We start from the raw sequence: 24,704 nt of genomic DNA, 5'->3' as shown, positions 1-24,704 counted from the left end.
GAAATAGAAATATATTCTGTGCTTATGGATTGGAAGAATCAATATTGTTAAAGTATCCATACTACCCAAAGCAATCCACAGATTCAATCCAATCCTTGTCAAAATTCCAATGGCATTTTTCACAGAAATAGAACAAACAATCCTAAAATTTGCATGGAGCCACAAACAACCCCAAACACACAAAACAATCTTGATAAAGAAGAACAAAGCTGGAGGCATCATGTTCCCTGATTTCAAACTATATTACAAAGGTATATTAATCAAAACAATATGGTATTGACATAAAAACAGACACATAGATCAACAGAACAGAATAGAGAGCCCAGAAAACAAACCCATATAAATATGGTTAGTTAATTTATGACAAAAGAGCCAAGAATATACAATGGGGAAAAGACAGTCTTTGAATGAATGGTGGTGGGAAAACTGAACAGCTATATGCAAAAAATGACTCTGGACCAGTATCTTACATGATACACAAAAATTAACTCAAATGAATTAAAGACTTGAATGTAAGACCTAGCAGAAAATATAAGAAGTAAGCTCCTTGAAATTGGTCTTGGTGAGGATTTTTTGGATTTGACACAAAAGGAAAGGCAACAAAAGCAAAAATAAACAAATGGCACTACATCAAACTAAAAAGCTTCTGCACAGCAAAGGAAGCCATCAGCAAACAAAAGGCAATCTACTGAACGCTAGGAAATGTTTACAAATCATATATCTGATAAGGGGTTAAAATCCAAATACAGCCATACCCTGTAGATATTGTGGGTTCAGTTCCAGACCACCACAATAAAGTGAATATTGCAATAAAGCAACAAATTTTTTGATTTCCTAGTGTACATAAAAGTTACGTTTACACTATACTGTAGTCTATTAAGTATGCAATAGCATCATGTCTAAAAAAACAACATATATACCTTGATTAAAAAATACTTTATTGCTAAAAAAATGCTAACCATAATCTGAGCCTTCAGAGAGTTGTAATCTTTTGGCTGGTAGAGGGTCTTGCCTCGAAGAAGTCTGTAATATTGCTAGAGTAACCAAAATGTGACACAGAGAGGGGAAGTGAAAAAATGCTATTGGAATATGGTGGATAGACTTGCTTGATGCAGTGTCGACACCTTCAATTTGAAAAAAAAATGCAATATCTGTGAAGTACAATACAATGAGGCTTGCCTGTATATAAAGAACTCATTCAACTCAATAGCCAAAAAAAATTTCACTTAAAATAGAAAAGAGCAGAAGATATGAATAGATATTTTCCAGATAATATATAGAGATGGCCAATAGGTACATGACAAGATGCTCAATATTACTAAGCATTAGGGAAATACAAATTAAAAGCACAGTGAGATATCACCTCACCCCTGTTAGTATGGCTATTATTAAAAAGACAAGATATAATCAGCATTGGTTAGGATGTGGAACAAAGGGAACCCTTGTATATTGTTGGTGGGAATGTCAGTTGGTATAGTCACTATGGAAAACTGTATGGAGGTTCCTAAAAAAAATAAGATAGAAAACTACCATATAATTCAGCAATTTCACTTCTGGGTATTTGTCACCAAAATCCACCAAAAACACTAATTTGAAAAGATATACGCAGCCCCATCTTCATTGCATCATTAGTTACAATTGCCAAGATTGGAAACAACCTACATGTCCATCAATAGATAAATGGATAAAGAAGATTTGAGATAAAGACATATAGATACACATACATCTACACCTACATACATCTACATACATACATACATATACGTGCATACACACACACAATGTAATACTATTCAGCCATAAAAAAGAATGGAATCTTGCCATTTAGAACAACATGAATGGACTCTGAGAGTGTTATGCTAAGTGAAATAAGTCAGAGAGAGAAAGACAAATACTGTATGAGTTCACTCATATGTGGAATGCAAAAAGAAACACAAGCTCATAGATACAGAGAATAGATGGTTGGTTGCCAGAGGTGGGGGGTGAGGGTGTGGATGAAATGGGTAATGGGATTCAAAAGTTTCAAGCTTCCGACTATAAAATAAGTAAGTTATGGGGATATATTGTACCACATGGTTACTACAGTTAATAATTCTGTATTGCATATTTGAAAACTGCTAAGAAATTAGATCTTAAAAGTCTTCATCACAAGAAAAAGCATTTTTGTAACTCTTTACGATGACAGATGTTAATTGGACTTCCTGTGGTGATCATTTTGCAATATATACAAATATTGAGTCAATGTTATAAACTTAAAGTCTATATTTATAATAATGTTATATGTCAATTATACCTCAATAAAAAGTACTATAATAAAAAGAAAAAAGAAAATGAAGACCTTCTGAATACCTATGAGTAAGGTTATTCACAAGCACTATCACATTTAATCCTCACAGCAATCCTATGAAGTAAGTGTTGTTATCCCCTTTTGCCAAATGAAGAAATTGAGGCTTAGAGGAATTAAATAACTTGCCCAAGACTCAATATTGTTCTAAGCTGATGTGGGGGGACAAGGTTCTATTTGAATGCAGGTGCACATGATTTCAAAACTTCATTTCTTCCTAAGACAAGCCCACTTACTTGCAAAACGGAACAAGATTCTTTGTTGACATGAGGCAGGCAGGACCACCTATATATCTGTAGGACTTATGGGAACTATTTCCAGAACTGAAGAAGGGTCTACCTCCTTCATCCTGGACCAGACACCAGCCCTTTTTTGCCAACAGGTTGATGTGTTCCCAGGGTTTTTATGGGACTGCCTTGTGTTTGAAGCACTGGACTAAATCACCAAGTACAGCTAGAGTAAGTGCCAAGAACAGAGCCCTGAGCCTCCAACATTTAAAGGCCTGGTGAGGAGGGGGTTTGTAAAACGTTCAAAATGGAGCAGCCACTGGGGTTGCAGGAAAACATATAAAGACGGTTGTTAAACACTTAGAAAATATTATTTCAAGAAAGATGGAGTAGTCAGCAGTAACGAATGTTACTGAGAGGTTGAGTAAAATAAGGCTAGAGAATTGACCACTGGTTTAGGCAAAGTCGAGGTACTTGGTGACCTACTTAAGACAGTTTCAGTAGAAGCAGATAACTGAAGCCCAACAAAAATGGGTCTAAGTTACCTCTTTTTCTGAGATTAAAAAAATAGAACATCTTACAGTATTCCAGATACTGCCTACCATACTGTCATTTTGAGCACAGGTTAAGAGAATGTTTTATTTATTTCTGTTTTGTAACACTTCCCTGCTGTATTTGGATACATAGTTCCAGAATTAATACCTCCATGGAAGGATCTGCCATGGCAGATTTCCAGAAGTCATATTATTATAAGTTGTACTCTTTCCTACATCCAAGACTAGGATGGTTCTTTCTGTTATATATTCCAACAACACATTGTATTTTCCCTTCCCAGCACCTGACATTATTTTAGTTAGTGGTGTAGTTATTTTTTAAATATCTACCTCTCTGGCTTGACTGTGAGTCAAGGACTACTCACCGTCCTTTCCCTTATTCTTGTTACTGCTCGTTTCCTTATTCTAACAGTGCCTGGCACATAACAAGAACTCAACAAATCTTAGTTACTGTATATTTGTGAATGAATGTGTGACTTTTAAATCCTTTTCCCCATATGGGACAGAGAACTCAAAACCAATCTTCCATATGATTTGGAATGCTTCCCTTTGGCCACTTTTACCATTGCCAAAATAAGAAATTAACTAAAGTTAGAGTTTTTCACCAGATGAAAATTTAAAGGCAATAAAACAGAATAAAACCTGAATAGTTAATAACATATTTTAAAGAATGGTGAGGAAGCTGAACTTCTCCATGGAGAGCCATGTGGTACATTTGAGAAAAATCAAATGCAGCAAGGAAATGGAGAAAGGGACCAATTCACTTCGTTGTGAGATTCCATTATCCTTTAACTTGCTCTGCAGAGTGAGGAAAATTGGATTACCAGATTATAACAGTCTATTTTGCCTTTGCTGACCACGTATTAGAGAATATGTATAGACACCAAGTATGGGAGGTGGCTAAATTACATATGTATTATAGAAGTTAGTATAATAGATAGTTTGCTGTATTTTTGCTTTATACTTTCCATTTGACACTGTTCTGAAGATTAGGAGCTTTAAAAGAAAACTGCCACTAAATATAAGGATCTTTTAATGGAGACTGTCTCATCATTACATTATATCTCATTTTATTAATGTCATCCCATTTTACTCATACGAGTTTATTGTTGCTGATGATGTTCCAAAACGATTAATATGATAAAAAGTATTAGGAGGGTATATTCTGCCTCTAAACACACACACACACACACACACACACACACAAACCCCTTATTTAAAAAGCATGTAAATAAAGTCAAAACAATGAGGACAACAGTACCGATGCCTACTGGGAGGCTGCATATATTGATTTTTTTAAATACATCCAACGTTACCATGTAAGGGCCCTTTTAGATGGCCCAGAGTTCCTGATCTCCTCCTTTAGAATTTCACATTTGCCTTTCAACCCAAGGTCTGCATTTAAGTAAAAATCACCGAGTAAATAATGATATCTCAACTTGAATTCTATTTTTACTATATTTCTCTTTTAATTAATTATGTTTCCGCATTGTTTTCTAACTTAACAGCTACTTGAAAACATATAACTTTCTGATTTTAAGGATTTAAAAGTCACTCATTCATTCACAAATATATAATAATGAAAGTTTGTTGAGTTCTGTACTAGAGAGGAAAAGTATCATTATGCTTATTTTAGAGATAAGAAAATGGTTAATTAGTGATTGCTTTGCTACGTCTAGTTAGTGAGTAGAAGAGCCACAAATTGAAAAAAATAGTTTTAATTACATGTATTATAAATAAAAATCACAACAATTACATTCAGTGTTTTTGGAATACCTATTATATGTGAATGCTATACCACACATGAAGAATTCATTGATGGGCAAAAGTGACATAATTCCTGCTCTGGTGGGGTTTACAGTCTGTACCACCATATTGTCTCTTCTATGATCTTAATTGCTATATTATTTTACTAATGATTCAGTAATATCACTAACATCTCCTTAGTTTTTCTCTTAAAAGGGAATTACAGTAAGTCCCCTACATACGAATGAGTTCTGTTCCAAGAGTGTGTTCATTAAGTCTAACAAATTTAGCCTAGGTACCCAACTAACACAGTTGGCTATATAGTACTGTACTGTAATAGGTTTATAATACTTTTCACACAACTAGCACATAAAAAACAAACACAAAAAATAAAGAAAATATTTTTAATCTTAGAGTACAGTACCTTGAAAAGTACAGTAGTACAGTACAACAGCTGGCACTTCTTAGCATCATCAACTACATCACTGCTGCTTTTATGCTTGCTTCTGGACATCCTGGGCTTGAAATAAAGATACTGTACTACTGTACTCTATTCAGTACTGTAAAGTACACAAAAGCTCAACCAGTTGTAGAGGATGCATATGTGTACGCCAGACATGTGAACTAACTTAGATGATTGGACAGGTTAATGCACATTTGCGTCTTTGAAAGTTCGCAACTTGAAGGTTCGTATGTAGGGGACTTACTCTATATTAAGAATTCTGTAAATTCTGGGCAGCTGGGAAAGAGCAGCCTAAGCCATGAAAAATAATACAGACTACTAGGCAAAAATATTCCTTAAGCAGATTTCTTACATACTATAGCTCTTTGTGCAATTTAATTTGCAGTTGACGTTTATTTTCTTTTTCTCTGGGATACTTATCAAAAAGAAAAAAATCTAAAGAAAAAAATTAGAAGTAGTGACAAATAAAATTTTATTTTATTTAATATTTGCTTAATGTCAAGTATCTCTTGAAGAACTTATTAAAATATGGATTCCTGGGATTCTTCTCAGATACCCTATTTTATTGGGTCCAAGGTGGTCAAGTTCCCCAGGTGATTCTTAGGATCAGGGCAGTTTGGGAAATATTGAACTAGAATCAAGCAAGTATAAGAAAATGTATGTTTCCTTCTTTATGTTTACTGCACTTTTCATGAATTTCAAGTAATCTGATTTACTAAATGCCCCATCTGAATCAACAAATGTGTTTTAAAAGTAACAGATTCAAGACCCATTGATTTTCCAGTTAACACAGTGTGAAAGAATAAATTGTGAGATGACTCGACTCCATGTATAACCTTCAATGAAACACCATATTCCAAACACCTTAAGACGTTAAAAAAATACCAAGAAGCACATCATAGATTGATTTTTTTGCCTGTAATTATTTGTGAATTATGTATACCTTTAAAGAATAAACATTTCTAAAGTGGGAACACATTAAAACAAAAATCACATAATGCAGTATCGATTCTAATAGGGTAGCTTTATGGCTACAATATTATACAGTTTCAGGGGTCATCATTCCTATTATTGTGTATGACCACGTGAAGCAGGTAGTGCCAATAATAAATCTAACCCAGTTCTATACTTGTTGGATACCAAATTCATATCAATTTAAAGGTTTTATGAAGATTAGGTACTAGATTCCAAATATATCACAAATACAGAATATTTTTCTCCAGAAATTTAGACTTCATGTATTCTTTTTTTACTGGAGGTAGGGAAAACATTGAAATCTCAAATACAGATATTTTGACTATGCACAATTCATATATCCATCTCTCTTGTATATCTATCCATCCACCCAACCATCCTTCCATCTACTCCTTTTTCATCCATTCCAAAATTCCATCTCCTCCTGATCTACATAAGATCATATACTACGTTAGATGTTTATCTATTTCTCTGATCTTGTAAAATGTTATTATTGTGATGTGTGTTTACTTTAAATTTACTTAACTAGTATTATGCTATACAACACCTTCTGTTTCTTTTTTTTTTCCACTCATCAGTATGTTTGAAATTTCTTTCCATGTTACTAGGTAAACAACTCACTCATTTCTTCTAACTGCTCCATAATATTCTATGGGCAAATCCACCACATTTTATGTATCTATTCTTCTATGAAAGACATAACGATTGCCTCCAACTTCTAAGTATCACAAACAATGCTAAAGTGAATATTCTACTAAATATCTTCTTAGGGATCTTTGTGCAAATATGTCTAATATATAGATCTAATATATGGATTGCTGGTTCCTAGTTTCCATGCTAACCAAAAGTTCATGAGAGCGCCAGTCTCCATTTCCTCATGAAATGGAGACATTGGCATTATGTAGTTTATTAATTTTTGCTGACCTGTTAGATATAAGATTATAGCTCACTGATGTTTTGACTATATTACTTTAATTAATAATGAGTTTAAGAAACTTCTCAAAGCTTATAAGCTTCTTGAGTAAGCATTTTTATAAATTGCCTGTTTGTTTTTTGTGCCTATTGTTTAAAATGGAATATCTATCTTTTTTGGTTGCTATTTTGGAATTCCTTAGTCCTTTGTCAGCTTTTGACACTGCAAAGATTTTTTGCAATCTTTCATCCTTCTCACAGTGTACATTTATAATAAATTGTCAATTTTAAAATAATTAAATAGATCAATTTTTCTATTTAAAATTTGTGCTTTGGAATTTTAAAAAGTCTTTCCTACCATGCATCAGAAAGGTATTAACTTATACTATCATTATTATTACATTAACACTTCTCTTTTTCATCCTCTTAAGTTCACATTGGATATGGTATTAGGCAAGAAACCAGCTCTTCCCACAAACCCCTAACCCCAAGCTCCATATGGTGAAACAATTTTCCTTACACTCTAAATGTCTGTTCCTTTTCCTAGTAATCTATGTGCCACAATGTTTAGTGTAAAGAAATTCTGTTGTTCTTGTATTTGTTGAATGAGATTTATTCTTATGTGAACCAATAGCTTTTTGTAGATTCTGTTAGTTTTCCTACACGTATAGTCATATGACTCATAAATTATAACAGTTCTTTTCTTTTCTAATTTATATTCTCATTTCTTCAACTATTATGTTACACAGTAGTATTAATAGGTTAATTATCTGTATTTCTTAAATGAATGTACCTAAATTTCATCTGTTAATGTTAGCCATAGTTTTTTTTTTAATGTAAACTTAAATAAAAATCTGTTCCATTCCTAATTTTTTCAGAGTTTCTTTTTTAATCGTAAAGAGGCATCAAACTTAACCATACACTCATTCTACATATATTGCATAAATGTATGATCTTCCCCCTTTAGATAACTATTATAGTGACTTATATTGATAAATTTTTTTCCTAATGTCAAACAATCCTTGAATTCCTGGGATAAGATTGTTTGATCTGGTTGTATTTTAAATATGCCATTTGATAATTTATTTAGAACTTTAAAACAGTGTTCATTTACAAAATGTGTCTATAATTTTCTTTTCAAATATTGTCATAATCCAATTTTAGAATCAAGATTACACTAGTCTTACTGGCACAACTTACTCTGCATGTTGTTTATTCTCTCAGAATTTATTAAGGTTTCATTTGTGGCTTAATTTTTGACCTCACTTTGTTAGAAAAATTGAAATACACAATGATGGAAACATAACAGTCTAATAATTTTTGAGGTTTTGGATTTTCACATCCCTGTCTTCTTCACCAATAAATAAGATACCACTCATTTTGAACATTTTATAAGAATTTATATATTGCTTATGAAGCTGGCACTTAAGAAGAAACTTCCTACTTATAAACTTTCTTCCACATATTTTATAATAAAATTTAAAGAAAAGTTAAGCTTAAAATGTGTCTGTATTTACTTAGTTCTAGTGTAATGACAATAATCACAGGAGGTAGTGAAAAAGTACCTTCTTTTCAGAATGAACATCATTCCCTAAACTAATGCTACTGATTGCATAAGAAAGTCCATTGCAAGGGAAAAAAAATCTAAGAAAAGTCAGGGACACTTTCTAGCTAGTTACTTAAGGATTACTATTTAACTAACATCTCAAGAGTTATAGAATTGAAATTTTTCCACTTGTAAATTTCAAAGTCACATTTTATTTTAAACTTTCCTTTTATTACTGAATTATTTAGAATTGGCTAGAGTAAAAACAAAAGAAAAAACAAACAAAAATAGCTATGGCAACTTTTTTGGCTAAAATAACAAAAAGTACACATCTACAAATCAAGGGAAACTTTCTGAAACTTGACATGCATACATTCATGTAAGTTGCCAATTTAAGATATTGTGAAGGGTGTTTTCTTTTTTCTAAAAAAGTTTTCAGAAGATATCTTGGTCAAAAATTTTAAACGAATAGCGGTAACATACTGCATACATACAGATATTTTTGCATAGAAGTTCTATTAAGTAAGCAGTTATTCACTGATTTCTGCTACTGTATGTGAGGCACAGAGCTATGTACTACAAGTTAAATAATAAACAAAATAGTTTCTATTGTCACTAAACTCAATGTTTCCTGTGGGAATCAGACAAGTTGAAGGACATTTTAAGATGTGAAAAAATAGAGGGTGCTTTGACCACATGGTACAATCGAGTTTGCATTATATATAGTAGAAATGGAAAAGCAGAGGAAAGGAAGGCATTCTTCTGTCCTTTAAAAGCATTATGATATTCACTGCACTATTATTTGTAAAAGTGAAACACTGGAATTGATATGTAAATTGTGGTGTATTTATGTGATAGGTAGCTGTAAAAAAAAAAATCAATAAACTGTACCTAAATGTATCAGAATACATAGTTTGCAAAACGTAACACCAAGCTTTAAAATTTACAGAATCATTCCTACCAAATAACTAAACGTTTTTTAGTCTGGTACTGGAGTTAGTACATGGAACCATATCACTACACTGCTTGTTTGTACAAGTGTGGTATATGAGAGAGACATACTCATATACTCAAATGGTTAACAGACACGTATAATAAATGTTCATGAAGATGAACCAGAAAGCTAATATCAAATTAATAATAGAGACTGCCTCAGAGGTAAGAGGCAGGGAAATTTGTTTTGGGAGGGAAACAAAGGGACTCTATAGGCACTCTAATATGCCAGGCACTAGTGTAGGTTCTGAGGACACCTCAGGGAACAAACGACAGTTTCTTTAAGATAGAAAAAAAAAAAAAAAAGACCAAACATTTCAAAGAGACTTGAAAATGTATTGGCTTGTCCTCTCCTGGAAGATCATCCATATGAAAAGAAAATCCATAAGCTGAAGGTTGCTTTAGGTGCAACAGCAGGGGAACTAGTTGGACAATCCTAACGGTGATTACTACGAAGCTGGAACACATTCATTTTACTAAGTTCCACGTAAGGAGATCCTCTATTTGGGGGTGAGTGGGAAAGACTTTTTAATACTCCAAATTTTAAATAGAAAAATTGGTCAATTTGATTATATTAAAAATGAGAATTTCTTACAAACGTACGCTGTGACAAAGATAAAGATGAAGGATTGTGAACATCTTTGCAATGTCAAAAGCTGACGAAGAGCTAAGTAACTTTAGAATAGCAACCAGAAAAAGAGATTCTATTTTAAAATATAAGCACAAGCTATGAATAGGTAATTTATAAAAATGGTTACTCAAAAAGCTAATAAGCTTATGAGAGATTCTTAAACTCATTATTAATTATAAATACAATTCGAATATTGGGCTAGTTTATAGATTGATCCTCATGTGTCTTTATGCAAGAGATCAATCACCTATGTCCACATTGCCACACCTGAGTTCTTAGTTTTGCTAAACTGAAGGACAAACATGGGCATGGTGATTCACCCAAGGTAAAGGCTGCTCCATGAGTGTGCAACCAGCCTGTTTTAGCTATTTCTTCTAACTGCAACAATTTCAACTTACCTCTCAAGTTTGTTTTTCATTTTTATTCTGAGCACTATTTTTATATGGTTCTTCAAAACCCCTCTGGAGAAAGAAAGAGAGCTTCTACATTTAAATAATCAGAATTATACTGTGCCTAACAACCCTGAAACTCTTGTTTCTTGGTTTCAGGCATTACATTATCTAGAGAGAACTCAGATGAAAACAGAAGTGGCATGAATACTAAAAGTATGTCTTGATGAAGAAACTGAGAGTTGAAGAGGCTGACTACCTCATCCAAGGCGACCAAACTAATAAGCAGTAGAGCCAGGATCTAAACTCAGGGGTTCAGACATCATGTTCTTGACCACAGACTTTGAAGTGGAGTCAGTGAAGTAGAATATAAATAAGTTACAGAGTGCTGTTTTTATAAAATTTCTTTCTTACTAATTATTTAATCAACTGTACTCTGTGTAAAGCACAGCGTTGAACACTGGGGCTACAAAGATGAAACTCACAGCCTAGTAGGGAAGACAAGCCAGACAAATATTACATTATATTCCTAATAAATGCATCACGGTAAGTGTGCTAGTGGTGACATGTCAGGGTATCATGAGAGCAGACAAGAGCAACTCCGGCAACTCCGGCTTCGAGTTAGCCACGAAGGGGTTTGGGGAGGTGAAGCAAATCCAGGTAGATAAAAACAATGCGGATGGAGGCATCATGGAGTTTAGTGTCCTGAATCACAGAAAGCAAGGGGAAAATTACATTGAAACAAGGAAAGCTAGTCAGAGCTCACATCTTAGAGGACCTCTGAATAATTGCAAAGTTTAGACTTAATCCCATGAGTGAATGGGGGTTACAGATAGGACAGTCATATATGTTTTAAATAGATAGTTTGGGAGGCAGGTTGGAAATGGACTTGAAGGTCTATTAGTCAAAATAAGCCAAGTTTGTTGTGGTAACAGATAAATCTCCTAACCTCAATAAGTTACTGCAGTAATGGGTTATTGCTGAAGCTGGCTGGATAGCCGTCCTCCACCTGGAATCCATACCATGTGGAATGTGTGCCCTTCCAGGTTACTACGCAGAAGAGAGAGAGCTGGAGGAAACTTCAGGATGTTTTTATGGGTTGGGACTAGATGTAGCTTTCATCAGTTCCTCCCATATCTTGTCCAGGACCCTGCAACACTACCCCATACAACTGCAAGAGGCTTTAGGCAAGGACTGAGAGTCTCCTATGATAGAGCACTTCTTTCAGTCTTGTTTATAAAGGGCCAAATAACCTGTAATTTATTATTGTATCGTTTGAGAAAAGTAACTGTTTATTCATTCATTCAATTTATTCGACAAACACATTTCTGAGCACCTACTATGATCTAGGCACTGTTGCAGGTACCAGGGATACAGCATTGTTCATGTTACTTTCCTCTCCACTCACGATGATATGTGTAAGGACAGAGTAACAGAGTAAGTGGGGTGGAAGGTGCAATATGGGCAGATCCTGGGTCTTACTGCCATTGAAAGGACTTTGAACATGACTAAAATGAAGGGACTTTAGAATATTATGTGGAAAAGAATGACATAATCTGACTTACTTTGTAAAAGGATCATTCTTGCTGCTCTGTTAAACATAGGCAGAGGTTGTAGGGTAGAAGCACTGAGCTGTTAGTAAGTTATGTAGTAATCCAAGTGAGCAACAATGGTGACTCAGACCAGGTGGGAGCATGAAGGTGGTGAAAAGTGGTTAGATTCTGGATGTATTGTGAAGATAAGGTGTTTGATTTTGAAAATAAAGTCATCAGAATTTGAGGACAATTCAGATGTATAGTGTGAAGGAAAAAGGTCTTAAAACTTGAGCTCCTGGGAGAATGGGGTTACAGTCAACTGAGGGGAGATAAGCCTTAATTATTAAAATTTTTCCAAGATGGTTCCAGAAGGGCTCTAGGGAGTATTAGTTTCTTAAATTATTCAGGCCCAATGGGTGCTTTCTTTAGAATTTCAAATGATAACAATGTTTAAGGAAAAGTCTTTTTCTTAGATTTAAAGCTTAGCTCCAAACAATCTCCACATGGACAAGATGTGATATAAAATCTATAAATCTGCCCACATAAAACGAATACCAGTTAGTTAGAAAATCATGCAAACATTGTTTTTGAAGCCAAATAAGCAAATATTAAGCTATATTAGATTCATTTTGACGTGACAATTTATTTGCTTTTTATTAGAGGTATGTTTGCTTTATGGGAACTGCACGTATTTCTATATATCTTATATAAATAAAGCTGTTATTTTACTATTATTAGTATTAACATATTAGAAAGACACTAAATAAGGTATGACACTTGACCGTGATGATTTGATTCATCCACTGAGTGTGAATTAGTAGGAGAGGAGGTCATATTTAAGTTGGATTTTTTGAAGGCAGAGGATGGGGGAAGAACATTTTAGGCAGACAGAACAGGATAAACACATGAATGTAAAAGAAGATGGCCAGTTCATAGAAAATAATAGAATTTAGGGCTCATGAGAGGGACCAGTTTGAGTTTGGAATTGCAAGGAGTAGGAAATTAAAGGTGGTAAAGCCTGGTAAGATTATTATAAAGTTATGTATGGGTAACTTATATGGTATAATAAAAAGTTTAATTTTTATATTTTGGGTAGAATAAAGATGATGTTGAAAATGTAGAGGAAGAATTGAAAGAGCTTTGTGGGAGGAAGACAGAGAGTAGGGAATAGACAAAGGGAAGACATTAGAAAGCCACCCAAGGGGAGATTTGAAGTCAGAGAAAATTTAATCCCTAGAAATCCCAGAGAACCAAGTTTCCAAACAAGAGCACACATAGTGGGAATGTTAAGCTAAAGTTAAGAACAGTTATGTGGTTTTATGTTGTTTTGCTTATACAATGACAGACTCCAGCTTTAATGTTTTCTCCTATTAGGCTAAGGAGTCAGTGACCCCAGAAGGGATGAATACTGTAAGAAACCCAGCCTGAAACCTAGCTTGAAAGAGTCCTATGCGCCTTCATCCAACATCGGCTTTCTCGAATCTGCCCCACTCAACTAACCAGGAAGTTCCACAGGTAACTGCATGGTTTTCAATATCTATTTGAGCAACTGCATTCTTCAGAGAAGTGGATAGACAATAGATACATCTTAAAGAGCCATCCCCAAACAATAGTTCTATAGAAGTAATAGCGATATATAAAAATCATAGTGTGCATTAAAAAACTTCAATGCAACAAAAAGACACATCACATATAAAGAGAAGTAATATATGAAATTACATAACCAACAAAGATTAGTATCCAAAATATATTTTAGAATTTTCTACAGATTAATAAGCAAAAGACAGGCAAGCCAAGAGAAAAATCAGCAAGGAATTAATAGGCGATATACAGAAAATAAAACTGAAGTGTTCATTGAGCATATGTGAAAAGACGTTCAAACTCACCAGTATTAAAACAGTGTTCATTTCTGAAGGAAGAGGAAGGGAGGAGAATGGAATTTGAAAGAGCTACAAAGTGAAATGCCAGTTTTTGTCTAACATTTAATGGCTTTAAACAATAAAGAGCAGAGCAAATATTGCTAAATGTTAACAGTTGGTCATCTACGTGGTAAGCACATGCATGTTTGATTTACTTTCTGTATTTTCTTTTTAGAAATATTTCTTAAAAATAAATTTACATATGTGACAATGTTACCATCCTGTTCTATAAATATGTCCCAATCTATCAGTTTTATGAGAAAAAATGATAAGGGAGGCAGATGAATTAGGGGAAGGACATAGAAGTAGGAGTTGAAATCCTAAATTCTAGTCCCAAATCTGCCACTTGCCCACTGTGTGACCTTGAGAACATCATTTAATTCTTTTGAAACTAACTCCTCACCTGAAAAACTTGAACAACAATATCCACCTTTAATACATGAAGTTATTTTAAGGAGTGAATTATTTCACTCTCATATATAAGAAAGTGATGTTCAAATGTGAAGAAAAGATATGGAAATTCTTAAAACCTGCAGTTAACATGAAGTTGAATGAACATACTTTCCCACTTACTGTCATTCTAAACTTATGGAAGCAGACATTAGAACAGAAAGTAGACACACATCTTTTCTTACCGGGTCTATTAGCTGGGAATAGAGTTCATGGCAATTGTCAAAAATATACTTGTACGTAGAATCCAGGCAAGCCCTGACACAGTCTTTCACCACCACGCTGGCCTTTGGGGGGCTTTGCAGCTCCAGAACCTGGTAGACAAAATATTTTCTTAAATTCAAAAATAAAACATTGTATAAACCATACAAACAATCAAACAATATTCAATAAACACTTTTAGTTGAACTTTCTGTATTCAGGAGAAATGTGGTCTTAGAAATGTTTTAAATGTTTAAACACCCACCTTAACGTCCTAATATAACAACTCAGAGAAAACGAGCATAGTTGTAAATATTCAAATAGAAATACTTAAAGTGACCAATCACAATATCATTCATTCATTCCATTCAACCAATCAACAAATATTTATCATCACCTACTATACATCGGACAATGGTGATACTGCAGTGAGCAAAAGAAACAAAAATCCCTTTCCTCGTGAAGCTAAATTTTAGTAGATGATAAACAAAAGAAATCAGTAAAATATATTACATGATGTTGCATGCTGAAAAAAAAAATAAACCGAAGAAGAGGGATAGAAAGTGTTTCAGTGGAATAGAATTTAATACAAAGGACTTCAATAGGAGATCAATTCAGAGAAGTAACAGGATGGGACCAGTGGAAAAATTGCAAATAGACTACTCCAAGAACCTTGGCTTTGAGCAAGGTGGGAAGAAAGTAGACTATCTGAGCAGAAGAGGAAAGTGACCTATTTTTTTAAAAGGCTCCCTTATGCTGCCATAAGGCCGGCTATGGACAAAGCAGAAAGACCAGTGATGAGAAGAGCTCACTAATTCAGTCATGAGAAGACAGTGCTTGAACTATGGTAGAGCAAGGAGTTGTTAGAAGAAATTCTATTCTGGTTAATTTTGGAAGGAACGGGTAACAGAATTTGCTGACAGATTGGGTGAGCAGTGTGAGAGAAAGACACCCCAAGTATATGATCAGGTCACCCAAGACGGCTGTCCTCTTGCTCTCCGGACATCTCCTGCTCCACGAGTGCCTACTTCAGCCACACTCTACTACCTGACTGACCTTCCTACATACTTGCCCCAGGCCCCAGCTAATGATTGGTCTAACTTTAGCCCCGATGGAAACCTATCAAAGGGGTGGTGAGGGATATGCCCCTCTGCTGGTTTCCCTGGTAACTGAGGGGCCAACCTGACATCAATTCCCCTATAACTGGTAACCTCCCCTTCCTCCCAGGAGTGAAGGCTGCCTTCATGGCCGGCCAAGAGCTTGGAGCACACAGTGAGGTCTCACTCTAGGACCTTGCTTCAGACACATAAGATCCCCCATCCATTAAACCATTGACGTCTCTGTTGCTGATTCCGGATTCTTTCTTTGGTCTTGAAGATGGGCAAGTACAGGCCTTGTCGGCCTATGGGGGGTGGCCTAACACCAAGGTTTTAGTCCTAAATAACTGGTACACTGGAAGTGGTCTCAACCTAGATGAGCAAGACTATCCTTAGAAGATCAGGAGCTCAGTTTATGACAGGTTAAGATTGAGAAGCCTGTTATGCATACAAGTAGATTTCAAACAGACATTTGGGTAAATGAGTCTGGAGTAGTAGAGATGCCTGAGCTAGTGATATAAATTTGAGAATTATTAGCTTAGAGAAGAATTTAAAGAAATGAGACTACATGAGTATGGACAGAGAAGAGAAGGGGTCCAAAAAAGAAATGCTGGGTAATTCTAGCCCTATGACATTAGACAAATGAGAAAGAACAAAGCAATGGAGAAGAGAAAAAAGGCAGCCAATGAGATAGGAGAAAAAAGAAGCAAGAGGGGTGTCCTGGAATCTAGGGAAGAAAGGCTTTCCTGGAGGAGGGATTGATAAAATATATTACGTGATACTGAACACTGTAGGATGAAGACTGATGACTGACCACTAGATTCAGCAAAGTGATAGTCACTGGTGATTTTGACAAGATCATTTTTGGTGAAGTGATGGATTAAAAGTCTAATTGGAGTAGGTTCCAAAAATAAGGGTGGATTTGAAGATTTAATATTTAAAAATTTTTAGTTCTCTAAAGATTGATCTATAGATTTAATGCAATCCCAACCAAAATCCCAATAAGAACTAATATAATCTATTAAACAATTCTGAAAAGTAACAAAAAAGGTGGAGGACTAAAACTATCTAATTTTAAGATTTGTTATAAGGCTTCAGTAATCAAGACAGCATAGTAATGGTAAAAGTATAGACATTTGGACAGCATAGAGAGTCCAGAAACAGACCCAAACAAATATGATCAATTGATTTTTTATAACGATGCAAATGAAATTCAATGAATAAGGGATGATCGCTTCAATAAATGGTGTGAGAACTACTGAACATCTATATACAAAAAAATGATCCTGACCCATACCTCACAACTTATTAAAAAAAAAAATTCTCAAAATGAACCCAGGATTAAACGTAAAAGGTAAAATAAAACTTTTAGAAGAAACACAGAAAAATCTTTGTGACCCTAGTTTCATCAGTAGCACTACCTGTAAATAGAAAGACTGATAAAGTAGACTTTATCAAAATTAAAAACTTTTGCTAGGCAAAAGATAGTTTTAGAGAATGAAAAGACAAAACACAGACAGGGAGAAAACATCAGCAAATAAAGTACCTGACAAAAGACTTGTATCCAGAGTAAATAAAGAACTCAATACTCAACAATAAGAATGAAGAGTGGGCAAAACATTTCAACAGACTGTTCACAAAAGAAACTCAGATGGCAAATCAGCTCAAGAAAGCATGATCAACACTGTTAATTAATATAGAAATAAAACTAAGACCATAATAAGATATAACTTCATTCCTATTAGTGAAACTGAGCAGGACCCTGTGGGGCTCCTGGTCATGGAAGTCTTTCTCACCCCAATTTCTTGTTTGTAGGGAATAGACTCCAGCCTCCATGACCCTCCCTGAGTTCCAAAGGGCAGATTAGAACAGTTGCTAATCAGGGAAGGGAGGGGATGCCCAGACAAGGGAGGAGCAGTCAAGAAACAAGAGTGCAGCCTTGGGGCCAGGTCATGGCTCTGCCTCAGGGATACACGTAACAATATCTTTAAGTTCTTTATAGAACTAAAACCCCCAACAAGTGGAAGATGCCAGCATTCTTCATTCCAGATTAAAGGAACCAGAGAAGCTCTTCAAGAAGGCTACCAGGTTAAAGGAACCACAGAAACTCATCAGACTACCTGAGGCCAGATTAAAGGAGTGCAGGCCCTTCACACACCCTAATCTTACCTGCAACCTCACCCTTGAGCTGTTGCTATAAAACTCCTTGCCAAATCCTCCCAGGTAGGGACACATACTTTTCGAGGGCAGGATCCCACTGTGTCCCCGCTTTGCCTGGAAAAGCAATAAAGCTATGCTTTTCTACTTCACCCAAAACTCTGTCTCTGAGATTCGATTTGACACTGGTGCACAGAGGCCGGCTGAGTTTTTGGCATCATTAGAATGGCTAAAAAAATAAAATCAAATCATGGAAAATGCCAAGAGCTTTACCAGAAGATGTAGAACAACTGAAATTGGCATTTCTTGTGAAGTTTTACATACATTTACCAAATGACCAAGGAATCTCTCTCCTTGTTATTTATCCAACGAAAGTGAAAATTTATGTTTACACAAAAATATATATATCAATATTTTTAACAGTTTTATTTGATATGACCCCAAACTGGAAATAACCCAAATGCCTGTAGATCATATATAACAAAGAATTACTACTCAGCAATAAAAAGGAATGAACTGTAGATACACTCAGGAAGAAGGCTGAATAGCCAATAATGTTACACTACATAGATTATTATTTCATTTACACGATGTTCTGGAAAAGGTAAAACCGTAGGGGGACAATAACAGATCAGGAGGTGAGAGAGAGATTGACTATAAAGGACTAGCACAAGGGAATACTGGAGGCTAATAGGACTGTTCTATTCTATATTTTTATTGTAGTGGTGGTTAATACAACCACACATGTCAAAACTAATAGATCACTATGACAAAAAGAGTGAATTTTACTGTCTATAATGAGGAGAAAAAGACAAAAGAAGGAGAAAACTTGTTCAGAAGACAATTCAAGAAAATAAATTGGAAAGAAAAAGTAAAAAGGACTATTTTGAAGGGTTTTGGTATTAAAGGAAAAGAAGGATAAGGGTAGTAGCTGTAGAAGAAAATGGAGTCAAGCAATATTTTTAGGACTGGAAATAATAGCACGTTTGGTGATGGGGAATATCCAGTAGAGTGTGGAAGACTGATAATTCAGGTGAGTGAGGAAGATTGCTGGACCACTGTTTTAGTAACTCAGAAGAAATTAATTACATCAGTGGAAGATACAGCTTTTTTTTTTTTTTTTTTTTTTTTAGGAGAACAAACAGCTAAGCTATCATAATAAAAAAAAGAAGGAACAGAATATGGACACAGATGCAGCTAAGTAAGTAGATGGGTGGGTGGCGGGAGCATGTGGTCAGACCTTGAGGAAGCTCTCCAGTAGTTGCTCCTGTTTTTCCAGTGAAATGAGAAGCAAGGTCATCAGCTGGTAGTGAGGGTGGGGGAGGAGGACTTGCAAGTTTGAAATGATTTTTCAATTCAATGATTTTCAATTCAAATGATTTTTCAATTCAATTTGATTTTTCAATTCAAATGATTTTTCAATTTCAAACAAAACAAAAATGATTTGTTTCCTATACACTGCAAGGCTGGTGACTGAGGAAAGGCAGATATTGAGCACTGTGCTGGCACTCTCCTCCCTCACTCCCATTTTCCTACCCCCCTCAATGGCAATGGCAGGCGTCACTTGTCAATGAGAGCCTGGATCAGTTCTATCACCCTCTATGCACTGTTCCAGCAGCTACTGCCAGCAGATCAGAATTGATGTAAATTCTATTCATGCCAGTCACCTAATTTTACCATGACTTCAAACCAAATGAATTTTAATTGAACTTTAAAGGATGGATGGTTTATACAGTATGGTTTTGTTTTCTTTCTCTCTTATAAAATACCAATTTTATTGTTTTAGTGAAGATAATCATGGGCAACTGAAAAGAAGAAAAATAATTATTTCTAATTTTATCTGTACAGGAATTTCCTGAATAAAAAATCATAAACTCTCTTTCAAAGGGCAAAAATGTTTAGCCCATAGCCTGACAAGTAGTTTTAAGAAAGGCTTTACATGAATTGTCCGGCTAGCCAAATTATAATTGCAGACAACTTGCTATTAAAGCAGAGAAGATATACCTAAAAAGAAATATTTGCATAGGTTGGTAGATAACAGTTAATTATACCAATGGATTAAACAATCACACATATTCCTATATAGACATTCTCAGTGCAGGAAATGGGAGTTGCTACAATAAGGGTAAACTTAAAAGAGACTACTCTCTTGCAATGAAAAAATCGGCAAGACATCTCAGTTAAAATTGAAATGCAAAGTGAACTCCATTTCCATTTAATGTTCTTAGGGATTTTTTTTTTTCCGGTAAGTGTCACGTCCACTCACTAGAGAGCTCTGTTTAAGATGAATTTAACTTAAAACTAAATTTGAGCCAAATGTATCAGAATATCTTAAGTGTCTAGGATAATCTCTTTTTCAACACACATTATGTTGGAAGATTCATTTAGCTCAGGCAAAGGCACCACATCTTAATCAATGGGGATGAACAGGATTGATCAAGAGAAGGGTAGCGCTTCCCTGGTGGCGCAGTGGTTGAGAGTCTGCCTGCTGATGCAGGGGACACGGGTTCGTGCCCCGGTCTGGGAAGATCCCACATGCCGCGGAGCGGCTGGGCCTGTGAGCCATGGCCGCTGGGCCTGCGCGTCCGGAGCCTGTGCTCCGCAACAGGAGAGGCCACAACAGTGAGAGGCCCGCGTACCGGGGGGAAAAAAAAAAAAAGAGAGAAGGGTAAAACCAGACTCTACCAGGGAATAAATGTATGTCACACGAAGACAGCGACAAAAATAAAAGATGTACCTTCATCCTAAAAAAGGTGATACTTGTTAGCAGGTCAACAGTTGATTTCAGGTCTTGCAATCTTTCAGCATTGCTGGCGGGAAAGTTTTCCTGTTTAATTAGGAAACAGAAAATGGGTAAATTATCAGCATTAAGTCTCCAGTGGCAAATAAACTACAACTAACTTTCTGTGAAAGAAAATGGTAAGTAAACTGTGTAAAATTTAAAAAGTATCACCACAGTATTCTCACAATATTTTTACTGTAAAATATCACAGAAAATAAACAAGTTGGAAGTATTCTTGTCTTACTCTTAGAAAGCCATATTCTTCTATTTATTCCCACCATGTAATAAAAATGTACAAAATAATATCATTAATGCAATGTTATGAGGTTATTCATCCTTGTTTCACAAAATAGGTTTCCTGCTGAAAGAGGGAGGGTGAGCATATATTTGAAAATATTTTTTATAATTTTCTCAAGATGGGTTATTTTTTCCAAAATCCTTCTGGGAAATTTTACATGTCCTATATTTACTTTTAGTCACAAAGAAGCTAAAAGTAAAAAAAAAAAGAAAAGAAGACTGCACTGCATAGTCTCTCCCTGAAGTACTGCAGATTTAAACAAAAAGTTTTTGTTAGTGAAGTTTGGTGAGAAATGTGAGATAAAAATGCAGATGTTCAGAATTTTGAAGGAAAGGAAAGGAAAGGAATTATGAAAATATTAAGGAAACAATTTCAGCATTGAGAAATTTCTCATATTAACGTGCTTTCAGATAGGCTTTTTAAAGAGCCATTAGGAAAACCACAGGTAACTTTTAGGAATTCATGAACTCAAGCAGAGTTGGAGTGTCAAAGTGATGATGAATGAGGCGGCCTCAAGGTCCTTCTTGCCCCCAAATATCATTTTCATTGCCTGTCACAGCAGTTCCCTTCTCATAGTGTTGGCCCCAGTTCCGACATGAAAGGTAAGTTTGACAAAATTTGGTATTATAATTTCCGGAAATGTGCAGTTAAGCGATCCATCAATAAGAGACTAAAAATTGAATGTAAGAAAGATACATATGTACAAATATGGAAAGATATTTATTATAGAATAAATTGTTAAAGAATGCAATAATTATTACTATAGATTTTCTGGCAAATAAAATTTGTAACTAAATTTTTTGGTAACTGTATTTTCTAAATAAAATTATATCTGTGTGTTTACAAACACACACATGAATATATTTGTGTATGTGTGAGTTTGTGTGTGTTTCACCTGCAGGTGAAGTACAGAATTGTTGACAATGAACTCTGTACAGCTTCAAAAAACGCACATTGTATTGATCTAGGAGTGAGTTAAGTGGTGAATCCCAGAAGGAATATCAAAAGCTGAGGAAATATCAGCTGGATATCTTAGTAAGAAGGGGTGAGCTTTTAAGATGAGGACTGGGTCACATGTCTACTTCATGAATTAGCTGAGGGCCACTCAATCTAATGGTTATTAAAAGAATTATAAAATTAAACCTGTACATGAGTGTGCACACACCCACACCCACACCCACACAGAGTACTTCAGGCTGATGTGGAGCAAGGTACCTAAACAAGAGATGTCTACTTGATTACTTAGGGGACCCGTCTAGTGTGACAGGACCCAAGATTCCAAAATCATTACCTTTACTTTTCCATTACATAGTGGATAACTTTTTTTTTACAATGTGACAAGAAATCATCTGAGCCAAACACCATATTTTACCTTTAGGCAAATAATTTTGTACATACCCTATACTTTGACAGGTCAATCCTTAAAGAGTTATGCAACTGGTCCAGTAGTTTTATGAATTTTTCCCTCTGTGCAAAGCAAACACAAAATAGGAGAATGGAAATCAATGATAATTCTAAATGTAGTCCTCACAACAAAATCTCTGTGAGTTAATGTCCCCATTTGATAGAAAGGAAGGTTCAAAGATGTCAGTGATTTCTCCACGATCATAGAGCTGGTATGTGACATAGCAGTGATTCAAACTCAGGTCTCTGACACCAAATCCACACTCTTTCCTGTAAGTCACACTGCCTCTCTGTGATGAATGAGACAGTATCCAAAGAGCTGAGTCATGAAGAAAGAGTCCAGACAACTGAATTGCCACCGTACTCCTTCACAGCAGTATGAGTCAACAAGAGAATATAACCCACCCCTCTTCCCACCTCCACACACCACACCACCTCCCCAAAATTAAACTATAGTTTTTTTAAACTTCTCCCACCTATGGAAGGTGGACTAGCTGCTCTTTGTGTCAAAAACAATTGCAAAAAGTATTTTCCTTTTGGTAACGGACTTCATAATTTGAAAGGATCGACTGTCTTTAAAGTATGTTTAAGATTTAGTGCTAAAAAACTATAAAATATCAGGTCAACAAAAATTACTAATGCCTCCCTCTGATGCTGTATCAGGGATGGACTGACTTCTTCATAGAAGGATTTGAAGATGATAAAGGATAAGAATTAAAACGTTTTGCTAATAAGCATAAGGATATAGTTGTGTGGATTAAGTAAATTAGATAAGGTAAAAAACCATCAAAGTCACACATGAAAACTTTACAGTAGACAAAGCACCATTCTGAGTCTCCGATTCCTAAATAAAAATGAAAAAAAAATAGGGGGATGGTAGTAAATGACTAAAGGCTCCTCACTAGACTAATATTATGTAAACACCAAATTACACTTTGGAACATATTAGCAAAAGTAGAAATTTTTCCTAGTAGTTTCACGAACAAGTTGGATTTATGGGGTATATAACTCTTATCCCTTTAAGTCACTGATCTTGATGAAATGAGATGAATATTAACGGGAGTTGATAAATTGTTCCTAAGTTGAAACTTCAATTTTCTTAATAAACTGCCTTTTATCAGGTTTATATATCAGTGAACAAAGTTTGAGTATTGACTCTGTGTTAATAACCCTTGTGGAGGCAATGAAGGAGCCTAAGAAATGACCCTTGCCTTCCAGAAGCTTGCTATCTTGTTAGGCAAGTAAGACTCTCCAGTAAAGCTGCCAGAAAATACGATGAATGTCTTAGAGTTTTCTTTCTTACTCTCTATCATACCTTCCTAGGGTAGCAGGTGACCTATGTTGCCCTTGATTAACCCCCATCCTCCATCAATGTGGGTCAGTGGATCTCAATCAAAATAGAAAAATAAAAGAGCTGCTACAATCATCGGTTTAGGCCATAGTAGTTAATCATTCAAGGACTGTAAAAATCAATGTGTTTGTGTCAGTCTCTGGAGGCTTTATATGACCTCTGTGATCGGTATGAATCATTAAGACAGCTGACATGACCCTAGTCAACCACGCTATGACCCAAATCACTGGCCTTGTTGTGTACAGTGGGACCAGCTGTTCTGGTTATCTGCCCGATATCCCTTCTTCTCTTCCTAACAGAACCTCAAGAGTCAAATATGTCCTTTATGAAACACCTACCCTCCCAGGCCTCTTTTACTCTAGCAATGGCCATGTAGCATGATTTTGGCCAATGAGATGTATACAGTTTATTAAAGGGGATGGAACCAGCCAGCATATTACCGATGAATTATTATTTAGAAAGATTCTAAAAGAATGCTCTGCAGAGTTGTTGTATTAGTATTTGCTATATAATTCTTTGTTAGGCCTTTTTTCCATTTGCCCTTTGTGTTTTTCTCACCTTAAACTCAGATGAGATACTAGAAGGTCAAATAGTCATCCCGTGGCTATAAGACGAAAAGCTAAACAAATGGTAAGAATGATGAGGCAGGAAGCTAGGAGCCTCCACACCTCATCCTAACTCTGTTTGCCTACCCTTTCCAAAAATTACAATCCTGAGCAGCTGTACTGGC

General features: G+C 35.4%; 1 protein-coding gene across 4 annotated transcripts in view; it reads right to left on the bottom strand.

Annotated features, from left to right (window-relative positions):
• UNC13C (unc-13 homolog C) overlaps positions 1-24,704 on the bottom strand; it is a 615,854-nt gene that overhangs the window by 259,542 nt on the left and 331,608 nt on the right. For all 4 annotated transcript variants that reach the window (XM_067747577.1, XM_067747567.1, XM_067747553.1 and 1 more), the window contains 3 exons: positions 22,618-22,686; positions 20,877-20,966; positions 14,870-14,998 (listed from right to left, as the gene is read on the bottom strand). In XM_067747577.1, the coding sequence (XP_067603678.1) occupies positions 14,870-14,998; positions 20,877-20,966; positions 22,618-22,686 (288 nt within the window). The remainder of the gene's footprint in view (positions 1-14,869; positions 14,999-20,876; positions 20,967-22,617; positions 22,687-24,704) is intronic.

Source organism: Pseudorca crassidens, chromosome 1 (assembly GCF_039906515.1).
Source record: "Pseudorca crassidens isolate mPseCra1 chromosome 1, mPseCra1.hap1, whole genome shotgun sequence".
Taxonomy (NCBI): Eukaryota; Metazoa; Chordata; class Mammalia; order Artiodactyla; family Delphinidae; genus Pseudorca; species Pseudorca crassidens.
This window is presented reverse-complemented; position numbering and strand designations above follow the sequence as displayed.